General features: G+C 41.8%; 2 protein-coding genes across 3 annotated transcripts; one reads left to right on the top strand and one right to left on the bottom strand.

The window, feature by feature from the left end:
* Nucleotides 1-243: 243 nt before the first annotated feature.
* On the bottom strand, nt 244-7,138 carry LOC308384560 (SH2 domain-containing adapter protein E-like). The gene is made up of 4 exons (XM_080863088.1): nt 6,117-7,138; nt 3,686-3,812; nt 899-1,135; nt 244-510 (listed from the first exon to the last, which is right to left on the bottom strand). Exons 1-4 carry the CDS (start codon nt 6,633-6,635, stop codon nt 272-274), a joined length of 1,122 nt encoding a protein of 373 aa, XP_080719214.1. The 5' UTR covers nt 6,636-7,138; the 3' UTR covers nt 244-271.
* Nucleotides 7,139-8,231: 1,093 nt separating this feature from the next.
* Nucleotides 8,232-13,517, top strand: pygo2 (pygopus homolog 2). 2 transcript variants are annotated; one of them, XM_080862419.1, is made up of 4 exons: nt 8,232-8,439; nt 9,147-9,210; nt 9,824-9,876; nt 11,583-13,517. In XM_080862419.1, exons 2-4 carry the CDS (start codon nt 9,159-9,161, stop codon nt 13,239-13,241), a joined length of 1,764 nt encoding a protein of 587 aa, XP_080718545.1. In that variant the 5' UTR covers nt 8,232-8,439; nt 9,147-9,158; the 3' UTR covers nt 13,242-13,517. The 2 variants fall into 2 exon arrangements, with proteins under 2 accessions (XP_080718545.1, XP_080718546.1); XM_080862420.1 differs by lacking the exon at nt 9,147-9,210.
* Nucleotides 13,518-15,238: the final 1,721 nt, after the last annotated feature.

Here is a 15,238-nt window from a genome sequence, read left to right as displayed (position 1 = left end):
GGTCCTCATTTTATGCAACTCCTTGGAAATGAGCATTACTCTTACATAACACAAAAATTTATTAGTGCTCAGGAGTGAGATTTATAGCCAGGATAAGAAACAGATGCACACTGTGACCATGAAATTCCTGGAGAAACTGTTTTATGTGTCTATGAGGAACATTCCCCACTGTGAGGTACAACTCCGATTCTGCCTCACTTCATTTGTCAAGATTCACATTAATAAAATGAAACATTTACTATCCTGGTGCAACGAGTACATAAGAACCTCCTCACCTCTGTTTTTCCAGTGGCAGGGAGGGGTCCACGGAGCAGGCCTCGGTTTCAGAGCTGCTGCTGGAGGTAGAAGATGGCAGCAGGGCTGGCAGAGAGGATCTCAGAATCTTTTGGGTCCAGCTTTTCTGCCTCCGATGCTGATGCTGATGCTGGGCTGGTGGATGTTGGGGCTGTCTAGTAAGTGTAGGGTGAGGCGTCTCATCTTTGGTGGTGCGATCAGAGCTGTCAAACTGTGCTAGGGGAAGACGAGCACCACGAGAAGATAAGAATTTATGTAAAGAAACAGCTGACTGCAGTTTGAACTGGGTGCAGAAGCCTCCCGTCAATATAAAATAATAACACAGACTTTGATGCTGCTACATGATGCTTTTCAGTATGCAGTTGGTCTATGCAGTAATAAAATATAAATGTGAGGCTAGTGCTGGCTGGTTCACATTTATCTAGTTGGGTTGTAGAAACACTGTTTCTATAAAGAAACTGGTTGAAAAGTGGAGCAAAGTCGACTCAGGAGTGCACAGATGCACAAATGTATGTTATTTTGGGGGGGGGGGGGGGGGGGGTCTTGCTGTTGGCTTTTATTGCATGGCTATAGTATGAGAAGACATGAATAAATTCTACTGTACCTGATAGGGTTTTAACAATATGCTCCTTCTTCCACTCCCAGGGTAGCTCGTACTCAGTGGAGGGACGAGTGTCCAGCTCTGGCCGCGTGATTGCCGTCTTCTCGCTGTCGCCACCTTCCTCGTACGGGATGTCATAGATCTGTACGGGGGCAGGATGAGCTTCATCTGCTGTTGCCTCACTCCCCTCCATCACCGCACACACCTTTAGCAGGTCTTTAGATCCTCGACGTCTGATCTCTAGAAAGCAAGAGATTAAAATATAATCAGACATAAGCACCTGGACCTGGAGAGGAAGGCTGCAGTGATGCATCACCTCCAGTAGCTGAATAAGGAAGATGGCATCAGTGAATGGCAACAGCTGTGGGCTGGAGACTGAAAAAACACTCGGAGCAGTTAGCATCAAATCTCTGGACCAAAAACTACAATAAAAGGAGTTACTGCTGCCATAGCTAGTGACCATGAAGTCCACAAAAACTCATCAAGAAGGGCATAGATATTCATTCTTAATCATTTGTTATTACAACTACTAATCTGTAAATATCCTTAATCCATAAATCAATGCTAATAAGTTGCATTTGAATAGATTTTGGTCCATAACATGACTTATGATATGTTCCAGTGATTTGAATGGATTATTCAGGTTTTTTTCCCAAGTTCCTCTTTTTAATGAGTGCTTCTAATAATAATGTAACACACGTCAATGTAGTTCTGAATCTTCATTAAAGTAACCATAACTGTCACTATTCGATAATGAACCCTTATAAACATCATTTTAACAGCTATTTTATTTGCTAGTCTAATTCCAGCAGTGCATTTCTCAGCAGCTGTTGGGTGCTTACATGTGCTAACTGGATAAATTAGGAATAAAAGTGCAATTTTGCACTACTGCTGTATATCAGAGCATCATTATTAGAACCCAAGTGTCTGTGAAGGTTCTCAGTCATCCAGGTCATCGTAGTCAAAGGAGCTTGCAAAGAAAAGCGTCTGGACTCTTTAAGTTGCTTGAAGACGTTTCACCTCTCATCCGAGAAGCTTAGACCTTAGAACTGAAGAAGCTTCTCGGATGAGAGGTGAAACGTCTTCAAGCAACTTAAAGAAGTCCAGACGCTTTTCTTTGCAAGCTCCTTTGATTAGAACCCAAGCAATTTATTTGGTGGTTTGTTGTTTTAAAAGTCTGATTTACTGGCAGATATTTTTATTCCCCAGATACATAAGATGAGTAGATTTCTGCAAAAGTTATCATGTTTCATTATTTATTATTCGTTATTGAGATAATATGAAAATATAGTTTAATTGTAATCTGGTTTTATTGTCAGGAAAAACTGTATTAGCTGGTTGATGTTTGTGGTGTTCGTTTCTACAGTTTAAGATGCTTCTCAGTGTTCAGTTGTAATCATAGAGAACAGAAAACTATAATAAGGCTTTACTCACAAAACTAACACATCTAATGCCTTAAAACACAGAGACATGCACTGGACAGCTGCACTTTACGTCAAGTTTACAATGCTGCCTTTTAATGTATTGTGTATATCTATTTATTGTGTGTGTGTGTGTGTGTGTGTGTGTGTGTGTGTGTGTGTGTGTGTGTGTGTGTGTGTGTGTGTGTGTGTGTGTGTGTGTGTGTGTGTGTGTGTGTGTGTGTGTGTTTTAAGCAGAGAACTACCACACAGAGATTTATTATGTGCAATAAAGAATAATTAAATCTTTGAATCGTGATATCGTCTTATTTTGTTATGTCAGTGTTAACAAGTGAAAATCTGAAGTAATTTCAATTGAGTTTTTTATTCATATGTGCCAATTCACAACAACAAACACGTTAAGGCAGCTTAAGCCATTTTCAAAAGAGTAGAAAAAGGTTATTATTGCAAAGAGTCCTGCTGCGTTTTAGAGCAAGGTTGAAAGTTATTACACTTTCATAAAATAAAACAGCGACCTTCAGGGGAAAAAACAGAAGCCGTTACATTTCACGTTAAAGAGGGCAATGCATTTAATGACTGAGACAAGTGTTTACCACTATTAATTTAGCCGGCTACATAAATCAGGGGCCAGGAGAGAAGGGTGTTTACCATTTTTGCTAATCATGCTCAAATTGAGTTTAAAGCAACATCACGACTAGATGTAAAATAACTGTAAAATCTATGTAATATATTTTGTTCTAGTCACTGAGATCAGCTGCCAACTAAAGATTAATTAGGATGCTGTATACTGAGTCACAGTATTGTGCACTGCTTACTTCCTCAGTATGATTTGAGACTCTTAAACTGACTCATTCACATCATCACATCCTCAGTAGACTTCTCTGATGAAGTGTGGAAGTCGCACAGCCACTCACCAGACTAGAAGCTACTACAGCAATAAAACATTTTCTCATTCACAGCGGGCTATTGTGAGTAACTCTTTCAGTTTAAACAATGGACTGATGGAAGGAAAGGTCAGGGGAGCATGTGATTGGACGACTGGTCACCAGTCCTCCTTGACGCTGGGAAGTTTTGATTAATGGTCCGACAGCTCCATATGGGGGTTTAAACAAAACTGTGTCATAAATGCGGGGGGAGCGCACTGAGGGCAAACTTCCTTTTTAATGAATAGTACCAGGAAACAGAGGCAGGAAAGAGGAAGCAGGAACAGGAAACTACACCCATTGTCCAGATGGGGTACAGAGAGAGCGCTACGGGAGTGAGTTCATGTTCTCACTGCGCTGCCTGGAGAGACTCAAAATGGGAATGCTGTCAGTCACAGGAGGACCCTGTGGGAGTAAAGACCAGAGCATCCTGATCAAAGTCTTACCGGTTATCATTTGCTGTGCATCGTACGGCTCCATGTAGCCATCGTTCTCACCAACCCTCTCTGCCTCCCTTTGCTCTCTGGTTTTCTGAGCATCAAAAGGATCCGCATAGTCCTCAAGGATAATGACCTGGTTAAAAACACAGTGAAATCATTCTTTTTTCATGTGTAATTAGATTCTTTAAACACAAAATAAGGTTTTCAGAATAAAGTTTGACAAGGGTCAAGGAAAAACTGTAGGAAAGCCCAAGCAGTAATCTTATATAGACAAAGAAAATGCAGATGTTGTCAGCTGATGATCACAATTAAAACATTTAAGGGATGCAGGTCTATTTATAATAATCAATAATCAAGAAAGTTGGACAGGCTGAATGAACAGGACACACCAACCTGAGCAGAGGTAACAACATAATAAATTGTCTTATAGCAGGTGCTAAATATAATGTCATCCATCATCTCTAGCATGAAATACAGCTCAAACTAACAATGCTTTCATTAAAACTTGGCCTTGAAGCCATTTTCATACTTTTTTTGTCTATAAAATGTCAAAAATAGTGAAAAATAACCTTTACACTGTATCCTGTCAGAGCCTCTTTTTTTCTTTTGGGAGAACAAAAGTTTGATAGTACTCCTTTTTAATAAGAACAGATGTCAACATAAAATATTTAATACAAAGAAAAAAGTTACAACAGATCCTAAAATTTGAAGATAAGCAGAAAAAACTAAGCATTTTCCAGATGTTTTTTCTTGTGATAAAATTTAGTCTCAGCTTCCCTGAAGACACTGGGAACGAGGTATTAAATTAACTTCAGTAAACAGCGAGACAGGCTTCAGTTAGAAGAATATTTAATGTCTTGTTTTACACATTTACTGAAGTCTATTGTCTCTGCATATTTACTTAACCTCAATTATTCTGCTGCATCAATCACACGCGAGTGTCCTGTCACCTTATCAGTGACACAGAATTTCTTGTTTATTTTACAAGCCATGAGAGACAATGGCAGGCTGTAAAAACTGCCTCCCTAAAATCACTTCCAGCTGCCTTTGGAGTTTGAATAAAGGTGAAAAAACTCAGCCTGACAAGTGTAAATGAGCAAACCGACAGCTGTTAATGGGTTTAGATCAGAAGGATTCAGCAGGACAAAGTAGTGCAGATGACAGCACAAGTATACAGACATATGAAGCCTTGATCAAGTTTTATACTCTTCCTCCCTGTGAAAAAAGGCATCATTTTTTTTCATTAAATGGGAGAACAAAAGTTTAGATGTGCAAGACTAGAACTACAAGAACTTGACTGATCAAACCCAGCAGCAACTGCAAATGTCTTTTTTTTTCTTATCATCTTTTCCCTCACTTTTCTGTGATTCTGTGGGGTTTTTTTAAACTGAGCTGGAGGGCACTTGGGTTAACGCCTGAGTGTCAAGTAACCTCTGCTTTTTATAACATGATAGCCATTACTGGAGGGAGGGGATGAATGTAGTAAGAGAGAGGGATGAGGTAGAGGGAGGAGCTGAATAAAAGGACATCACTGAGCCATATCGCATGCACGAGAGGGAGGTGAAGGCCTCACGTCTGACCACAGCTTTGTTTTCAAGGTGGGGAAGATGGGCGTATGGGCGAGGGGTGGAGAGGAAGAGAAAGAGAGAGAGGCGGAAAGAGAGGAGGAGGAGGAGAGGACACAATGGGAAGCAGAGACAAAGGGGGATGGGAGAAAACAAAACAATAATATCAATTTTCAGAGCCGACTCAAATCTGTTGGCCGACTTTGTTGCCAACAGATTTGATGACTTTCAGTGTAGAGTTTGCTTACAAGGTGCAAACAGATGGTTTAGATCCACTGCTGCTACATCTGTGTCAGTTAAAGTTATTCCACAACTGCTTGAAAAGTTTGTATAACTCAGAATATAATAAGATTTTATTATACTAGTATAATTAGGCTGAATAAAGTACAGAAACAAACAAACACCGCAAGCAGATGTTATTTTTTCAGATTATTGTGGATCACTGGTGTAATGTATCAGTTAAGTTGGAACTAATTCTTATAATTTATTGTTTAATATAATAAAAATAAATGCTCTTAAGGCCCATTAGAGGTCTGTGTGCAATCTTAATCTGAAAAGCAACGAAATGAATTAATGACATAATGAAATACTATACTCTGGATACAATTATTAAGTATTTAATAGCTTTTAGTGGCCTATTTAATTTTCCATCTAAATGAACCAACAGCTGCTGCACCCTGAAAATATAATGGGGGGGGGGGGCTCTTTTAATTAGCTAGTCTTCACTCTTTTCCAATTATTTTCAAACTACACAACAACACGATTTAAATCAGATGGGGTTTTTTAAAGATCCATATCCCAGAAGCAATATTTATCTGATAGGGCAGCTTACAGGGAGGGTTAAACCTTCTAAATCTGAAAGGGGAACTTACGGTTTCTGTTTTGCACTGGGCTGCTTTCTCCGCCTCAGGTGCCACTGCGCTGGTGATGGTACCGCTGTTGAAGCTGGGACTCTTGTCCTGCTTGTCCACTCTGATCAGCCGACTGATGTATGCGTTGGCAGACGGAGAGCTCTTAATGGATCTGGGCTGCTCATCAAACACCGGCTCTGCTTTGGAGTTCTTGCGACTTTTCCCAGACAGGAGGTTGTCCCACACTTTCCCATCTTTCGGAGAGCTCACGCCGTTTCTACTCAACTCTATAGCCGAGTTTTTTCGGTTTCTTCCGGACAGGAGAGACCCGACTCCTCCACCTACTCCTCCTCCTCCGCCTGTGCTATCCGCGGAGGAGTTTTTGCGATGGCCCGTTTTGGAGGCCGGCGCTTTGGTACCGATGCTCGCCATCAGACCTGCTTTATTGGCTCTCGGCTGCGTGCCTGATTCGGAGACTGAGCGGATCCTGTCGGTACCATTCTTCAGGTTCATGGGGAACTCTTTGAACCACTTTGCCATTGTAACTCGGATGGAAACCTCCAAACCTCTCTGCCTGTTCCGGCACTTTGTATCTCCATACACCAGGGCCCGAGAGACGCACCTTTAGAAATCACAGCCTTTCTAACAAAAGACTTCCGCTGCTTTATTCTAGGATACAGTCTGTGTCGACTGGATCACCTCACCTCAGTTTAAAGCATGTCACAAAAGCGTGTAAGCGAATAGATCTCTTCTTAAATCTTCAATTTCGAATAAAAAAAAGTTTCTCCTGCCTGTTTGGCAGGCAGTAACAAATACCTCAATTTTATCCCATCTGTGATCTCTTAAAACTGTTCCCTTTTCTACTCTGAGGAAAAGTTTATTCCCTTTGAATGAAGAGATGTCTCTGGAGAGGGATGATCCGAAAGAATGTCAGGGTTTTCTTGATTCTGATTTGTGGTCCCATTCCCAGGGTGGCTTTTCTGAGTTTAAAAACTGTCCACTGTTTCACTGACCCTCCTGGATGTGCCTGGAGTGTGGAAAGGAGGGGGTATCTGAGGTCTAGAAGGGGGAGCCAGGACATGGTAGGCGGTGATAAGCCTTTAATTGTAGACAGCGTGGAAGAATATCCATTTTAGGAATTTAGAGAGTCATGTGTCCAGGTAGCCGAACAAGGAGACTGACACTTCAATTATTCTTTATAGATCTTATTTTAAAGGCCTCTATTTTAATATGGAAATGAAGCAACAGAAGCATAAATGCTTCATAAAATTGTGTTTTTATTATAGATTCTACATTTCACAGTGCAGAGTGACACTTCCATTTATACATTTTCTTTTCATGACGAATTTTCATAAAACTGACAGATGCAGTTGAATATTATATTTAGGTCATTATTAACATTTAATCTTAATAAAAAAAATAAGAATTATATACATAAACATTGACAAACAAGAACTGAATTCAACCATGTGATTTTTTAACTGTTTTTCATTATTATTTACACAAAGTAAACACCGCAGGGTTAATTCCTCATCCTAAGTACTCCACAAAACGATCCCTGTGACAGATGTATATTTTTTATTTTAAATATTTGAGCTGGCCCTTGCTTTTTTTTAACCTAGTTAAGGTTACAGTTATTGTGCAGATGTGACCTCGGGTAAATCGTAAAATATTATTCGTATAACTTCTGTGGCAAATAAACTGGATTTGTGTTGGTTTTCTATGCGGTTCCCCACTTAGTAGGTCCTGTACAGAACTGTATAATGGCTTTTGTGTTCAAAGTATCCGTATTTTTTATACAATATTGGTGAATGATCATCAATATGCCACTTAATAACGTACTTAATTAACAACTTCTACTTAAGATGTTCATCACTACTTTAACTGTACAGGGTATCGTTGAAAAATGGTCCGTTCTAGGCCGCTTCACCTACGTCAATCAAAGGTGTGTACATATTCTATAGATTCAAATAATAAGGATATCGAGGATAATAGTGATAATTCTTCTGATACAACATCTTAAACTCTCATGTGTTATGCAATACAAGTGGTCTTTTAAGAGAAATTCTTATACGTACGCTTTATAGTTTTTACGGATACCTTTCGACACCCCCATATTGGTTTTGAGATAGAACCTTCCACGGTGCGCGATACTCTCGCTTTATCCCTCTTTGTCCGGTTGCGATAGAAGGCCATGATAATTATGGCAAAATTTGCGTTTTTGAATGAATTATAGTTGAATGGTGAAACCGACAAGCATACACCGTGTGACGACTGGTTTGCTGGCAATGACACACCAGAGATTTTCAATTTAAAGGACAGCAGAGCGAGCAACGGAGAAAGGGTACAGTTTGCTTCCAAGACAGTCTGCAAGATGGCTATTAGTAGCATGCTAACGTTAGCTAGTAAGCTAATGTTAGCAAAGTAAACAACAGCTTTTTTTTTCAAAAACATGACCGATTTCTTTAAGTCATAAATGCTTTGATGAGTGAAATTGAGTGTATATGTTCACACTTGGATGTAGAAAGCTGAACCACGCTCTCGGATTTTTTGTCGCTACTAGCTAGCCACACTGAGTAACGTGGCTAGTTAGTTAGCCAAGGTAGTAACTAGCTTGCGTTAGCTAGCTGGTCATAGCTACACATCTGTAAGTGATCATTGAGAGAGAGGGAGGGGGTTGCTCTGTAACTTGCTGCTTGTACTGGCAGGCAGAGCCAGGTATCAAGCAACCAGTTTCACTCAGCTAGTAGAAACTGGCTTGCAAAAAAAACGTGAACGTGCTCAGTCTTAAGTGACGGTGATTTGGTGACCAAAAACCCGGCGTGACAGACACCGTGGCCAAAGATTTGCAGCTGGAAAGGAGTTTGCAGACCTGGGCCAGCTTATCTAGTTACCACTAAGTGCCAGTTTATGTTGTGATGATATTAATGGTAGCGTTACTGACATGACCTGAAGGCAGAATCCACCTAGTCGCCCTATAGCTTTCAAGACGTCGTCATTTTTAACTTTTTTTTCTTGCATATGAACGGTGATTTGCCACTTCACCGACAGTCATATTAGCCAATGGCTGCCGACTCGGGGAGACTACAGGCGGGACAAGGAAAACGAAGCAGAGGTAGGAATTAATTTCACCCATCTCCAAATCAGATCGGAATCATCCATTACTGCGCTGCAATGGGCTGCACTGGTGCTGTTAGCAAATCCCTTCTCGCCTCCCCCATATGTAAACTTCACGACTGTCTCCGGTGGTGGCTGTTTCTCACAGAGTGGATCTGTGAACGGGGTTCATGTCTATCTTGCTATCAATGTACCTTCAATTCCGTTTCCTCGTTCTCATGTCTTCGTCTTTTCCTGTCTCCCTCATTGACCTTACCTCTTCTGCCTCTGTTTGCGGCCTCTCTCCCTCTTGCCTGGGTCATTTGGTCTGCCTGGGTCATTTGCGATTCAAGGCTTCATAACCTTGGTGATGATAACGCCTGGATGTTTAGCATCTTGTCCTCATGCCAGTCTATGTCCCATCATTGAATCCATCTCAACTGTTGGACTTGACAAAGAGGCCCTAGGTCTAAAGCTGCTCCAATCTGTCACTAAGGGGTATTGGCCAATCCAAATGTGATGCTGCTACAGTATGGTGGTGAACCAAAAGCATGAGACATGGATGCTGTGTTTGTTGTAACTTATGGTGTTTCCATCTTTCCACCCCTCCCTTTCATGTTTTTCTTTTTCAGCTTCACAGATGAAGAGCCCGGAGAAGAAAAAGGCAAGGAAATCCACGGCTCAGGTAAAAACTGTTAAAAGTTGATTCTGTTCATCTGGACGTAACTTTTTGAGTGGGAGAAACGTTTTGTCATTCGTTCAAGTGACAGGTTTCCCCAACCTAGACGGTTATTGGCGATCTGCAGTGTTGTGAAAAATTGTTTCCTGTGTTCCTGATTTTTTTATTTTATTTATTTTGCATATTTGCCATATGCAAATTTTTTTTAGATAATTAAACAAATTTTAATATTTGACAGATATAACCCAACTAAATTTAAAATGCTGTTTTTAAGAGATGATTTCTTTTCTTAGGAGAACAAAGCTAGCCGAAGTCTGCTGGAATTGTATTAAAAACAAACAAAGAAACAAAAACTAATTCTAAATCATTATTTAAATGTCATTAACCGCATATTTTGGAAAGTAGAGTTCAGTTTCTCTAGCAACACCCAAGCCTGATTACTGCCAAACCTGTTGAATCAAGAAATCACTCAAATATTGAGTGCCTGATTCTAAAATCAAGTAGGCCAAAAAAAAAGTCCATGATCTAAAGAAATAGCTGAGAAACAAAGTCTGTGACATCTATCAGCCTGTTCCAGTGAAACACGGTGACAGCCATTATCCACTAATGAAGAAAACTTTGAACGAGGGGACCCTTCCCAGAAGTGAGCAGCCTACCAAAATTACTTCAAGAACACATCGATGACTCATCCGGGACCTCAGTCACAAAAGAACCCAGAACACCATCTAAAGAACTACAGGTCTCACTTGTCTTAGTTAAGGTCAGAGTTCATGATTCAACAATAAGAAAGACACTGGGAAAAACAGTACCCATGGGAAAGGAGAAAACCACTGCAGACCACAAAGGCTTATCTCACATTTACCAAAAAACATCACCAAAGACTTTTGCAAAGGTATTCTGTGGTCTGATGAAAGAAACTGTTTTGGAAGGTTTGAGTCCTGTTACATCTGATGTAAAGCTAACACAGCATTTCATTAAAAAAAAAACATTGTACCAGCAGGAAAACATGGTGGTAGTAGTGTGACGATCTGGGGTTGCTTTGCTGCTTGAGGACCTGGAGAAGCTGGCATAATTTAGGGAACCACAAAATACGAATGCCCTGAAACTCAAGCTCACTTTGGTTACGCAGCAGGAAAATGACCCAAAACACAGCAGCAAGTCCACCTCTTGCTGTTGTGCATGGTCAAAAACAGGTTTTGCAGTGGCCTAGTCAAAGTCTGTACTTGAATCTGAGTTATTTTAGCATGACCTTAAACAGGTTGTTTATGTTCAAAAACCTTGCCTTGTGTGTTACTGAATTAAAACAATTCTGCAAATAAGAGTGGGCCAAAATTCCTTCACATGTGATGTGAAAAACTCAATACCAGTTATCGCAAACACTTAATGGTGATAACTTAAAAAAAACAAAATGCTCTTTTGTTTTTTTTGTTTTTTACAAAGATAACATGTTACAAAGATAACATGAGTTATCTTTGTATAATATTAAAACTTGTATGATTTAAAACATTTAAATGTGAAAAATATGCAAAAAATAAATCTGGAAGGGAACAAATACTTTTTCACAAAACTATATTTACATTGCTACAATAAAGAGAATGTTCTCAGTAAACAGGTTGACCTAAACATTTAATAGACTAAGAATTTAAATAATTGGTCTCATATAAGCAGCAAAAAAAGAAAGAATGCATTGTGTATTTTGTTCTCTGTTTCAGGCTGCGGGTTTCTCCCACCTCACTGAGTTTGCACCCCCTCCTACCCCCATGGTGGACCATCTGGTCGCCTCCAACCCGTTTGACGATGACTTTGCATCCCCATCCAGACCTGGTGGGGCAGGTGGACCAGGTGGTGCTCCATTTCTTCCCAGCCCAGGTGCCGGCGGAGGAGGTGGGTATGGAGGTGGAAGCAGAATGACTGGAGGTATGAACTTCATGGGAGGACCAGGAGGACCGGGCGGTGGCCAGCCTGGACGGAGGCCCCCATTCGGCCCTCCGTCTAATGCTGGACCCCACAACCAGCTAGGTTTTGGAATGCCTGGCTTTGGAGGTGGTGGGGGTGGAGGCGGTGGAGGTGGAGGCGGAGCGGGTGGCTTCCCTCCTGGTGGCCCCTCTCAGTTCAATATGCCACCCAGCTTTAGTCCACCTATGCATCCAGGGCCAGGATTCAATCCCATGTTGTCCCCAGGAGGTATGGGAGGACCTGGAGGAGGGGGGCCACCACACCCGCGATTTGGGATGCCTCCACAGCAGCACGGACAGGGTGGGCACCCATTTAACAGCCCTCCGTTACCTGGTGGTGGAGGCCCAAGGGGGCCCTTGCCTCCCATGGGAGGAGGTTTGGGTCCAGGGATGAACATGATGGGAGGCATGAGTGGTGGCCCGGGTGGCAATATGGTGGGAGGCTTGCCAGGAATGCCCCCTCAAGGACAGTTCCCGCCTTCACAGGATGGCCCTTACCCTGGCCCCAGCCCACCGGGGCCAGGCAACGAGGATGGAAAGAGCTTCGGTGGAGGTGGTGCACCACCTGGGCCTCAGCAGCAGCAACAACAACAGCAACAACAGCAGCAGCTTAACATGAATCCAAATGGCCCTCCTCCTAATAATACAACACCTGGGCCGCCTCCAAATTCTGGCCCACCTCAGCCTGGGGGTGGCTTCCCTGGCCACTCTGATGTCCAGCAGCCCAATGCCAGTACGCCTGTTCAGCCTCCGTCAGCACCACCACAGCCTAACCCCAACTCTTCTCCCACTGGTCCCTTGAATGGATCAGGTCAGCCCCAGCATCCAACACCAAGTCAGCTACAGCCCCCTAGCAATACAAACACCCCTAACTCTAACAACTCTACCCAGCAGCAGCAACAGTCAACCCCACCTAACTCTGCACCAGGCTCCACCCCTTACAACCAACAGAACAGCACTACTGGTACTGGGGGTCCCATGTCAAATACAGCCACCAATTCAGGTCAGAACAACATGACCAACAACAATGGCGGTAACACTCCCGGCAGCAACCCAAATCCCCCCTCTAATTCTACATCAACTCCAAACACCCAGTCTCCCCTGCCTTCTGGCCCTGCTGCCCCCTCAACCGGGCCCGGCTCTGGCCCTGGAAAACTCGGCAGCTCTGGGATGATTTTCCCTTGCGGTCATTGCATGGCAGAAGTGCACGACGACCAAGACGCCATCCTTTGCGAGGCGTCGTGCCAGCGCTGGTTCCACCGCGACTGCACAGGCCTGACGGAACCAGCATATGGGCTGCTGACTCGAGAGAGCGCTGCTGTTTGGGCTTGTGACTTCTGCATCAAGACCAAGGACATCCAGGCAGTGTTTGTGCGCCAAGGATTAGGCCAGCTGGTGGCAGCCAATGAGAGCTGAGGAGTAGAAAAGAGAGAGCAGCACTGATTTGGGGCGCCTACAGACAAATAGAGAGACTGATCTAACTGAATGACCTGTGTGTGTCTTGTCAGCTACTTGCCCAGCTTTCTCTTGACTATCCCTTTACTTGTTCACTACACAGAGAAACGCGCTCATCGACTTTCATGCTTATATATAGCACTTTGAGTGACTCTCGGCAAATTATTTTTTTCTCCTCTGCCCCACCTCCCCACCCCCTTCCTTCTTACAGGAGTCAAAACATGATGAATGTTAAAACTACACAGTCCTTCAGATCTCTAGCCTGCCAACCAGCAAAGCACTGACACCAACACACTACCTCACACAGTTTGTGACTGACTGGCACGGAAGCTCCCACTCTGACTGTGATTTACTCGATACACTCATGTGTCATATTGGTGATGACTTAAACAGACACTTTAGGTGGGGAAGGCGAAGTTAAAATATTCCCACAACTGTGTACGGTGAGGCTAAATGAATAGAGGATACGTTATTTGACTCTCATCTTACTAAAACGCTTGAGTCTAGTACTGCCCTATCACATGTTAGCCTTTTTTCTTCTTCTTTTGTTTTACTGCAAGAAAGTGAATGAAAAAGGAGAAAAACATCACTATATTGCAGTGTAAAAACCTCAGCATCATGTGTATTGTGAAATCTTAAGTGTCAGCTGGGGTACGAATTTTTTTTAACAGTTCCTGCGCATCCACACACACACTCTTTGGCTCTTACTTCTTGTATCATTTTATACCCAGTGCTGAATAATCCAAAGGAGACTCGGACGGAGATTTCATCCGCACTTCACAGAGGATCATGCTGTCGAAATAGTTGTAAATATTAGGACAAAACATTTGTCTGGATCTTCCATCAGCTGTGAACATGTCGCAGACTCTGCCAATGATCAAAATAATGAGTTGAAGTCGTGCGTCTCGGTGATATGACGTTTTGTTTTTATACAGTGCGTTTGAGTCGGCTGTTTTATTTTTATCTCTGCAGTACATCATAAATTGTGAAATCAGTGCTTTTGGGTGGTGTTGGCATAGCAAGTAGTGACATCATGTCATATCAGATGTGCATAGTCCTTTTTCAAAAAAAAAAAAAAAAATGAAAAAAAAAATCAAGATGGGCGAGGGGGGTGCATGTGAGCCAATGCAGTAAGTGTCTGATTTGTTGATGTTTATATTCTGGTTTCTGAGCTGCAGGAGACCTTAAAGTAGACCAAATAACAAAAGAACGAAGAAAAAAAATACCCATTTTTCACTTTTCTGGAGCAGTATAAGATGTTTCTCTTTCTTCTCGCTTTCCTTAATTTTCTTTAATCAATGTCCAAGTTGCCTTTCTTTTCTTGCTCTCAGCTGTTCCCTTTTATTTTGTACTGGTATTCGTGCTGTGCTCTTGTTCTGCTCTGGTGCCTCCTGGTGGAACCTGGAGGAACCAGAGAGTCCTATACCCGGTGGGGAACAGAAAGGTACTGAACTCTTGAAGTAAAGACAGATTTTTTGTACTTGTCCATGTCTGTTTTTATTCCCATTTTTAACTTTTATCTGCTAATCATTCTATTAAAATGATTAGAAAACGCAACAATGTTGTTTGCTGTAAATGCCGAGTTAACGGTGCTTCTTTAATATTTGTGTGGCTTTATTAATGGTTTGTTCAGCTGGGATTATTACATTATTTTGTTAAGCCTTTATTAATGGATGAATAACTGATTCGTAATACTATTGTGACTCAAAAAACACTTTTAATGTCTAATTTACTAATTTGCAAGTATTCTGAAAAATAGCAATAATGAAATCAGATTCCTTAAAATATTTTTCTCCTTTTAATTAATTCAAGTTAGAACCAATTACTACATTCATAAAAAGGGAAATGTTTAAAGCAAATTATCTTAATATTTGAAATAATTAGCTTTATACAGTTTTCATAGGACTGTGTAGTCCCCTGAAAAACTGTACTACATTTGGCAGCATTAATTAAATAAC

Source organism: Rhamphochromis sp. 'chilingali', assembly GCF_963969265.1.
Source record: "Rhamphochromis sp. 'chilingali' genome assembly, chromosome: 17".
Classification (NCBI taxonomy): domain Eukaryota; kingdom Metazoa; phylum Chordata; class Actinopteri; order Cichliformes; family Cichlidae; genus Rhamphochromis; species Rhamphochromis sp. 'chilingali'.
This window is presented reverse-complemented; position numbering and strand designations above follow the sequence as displayed.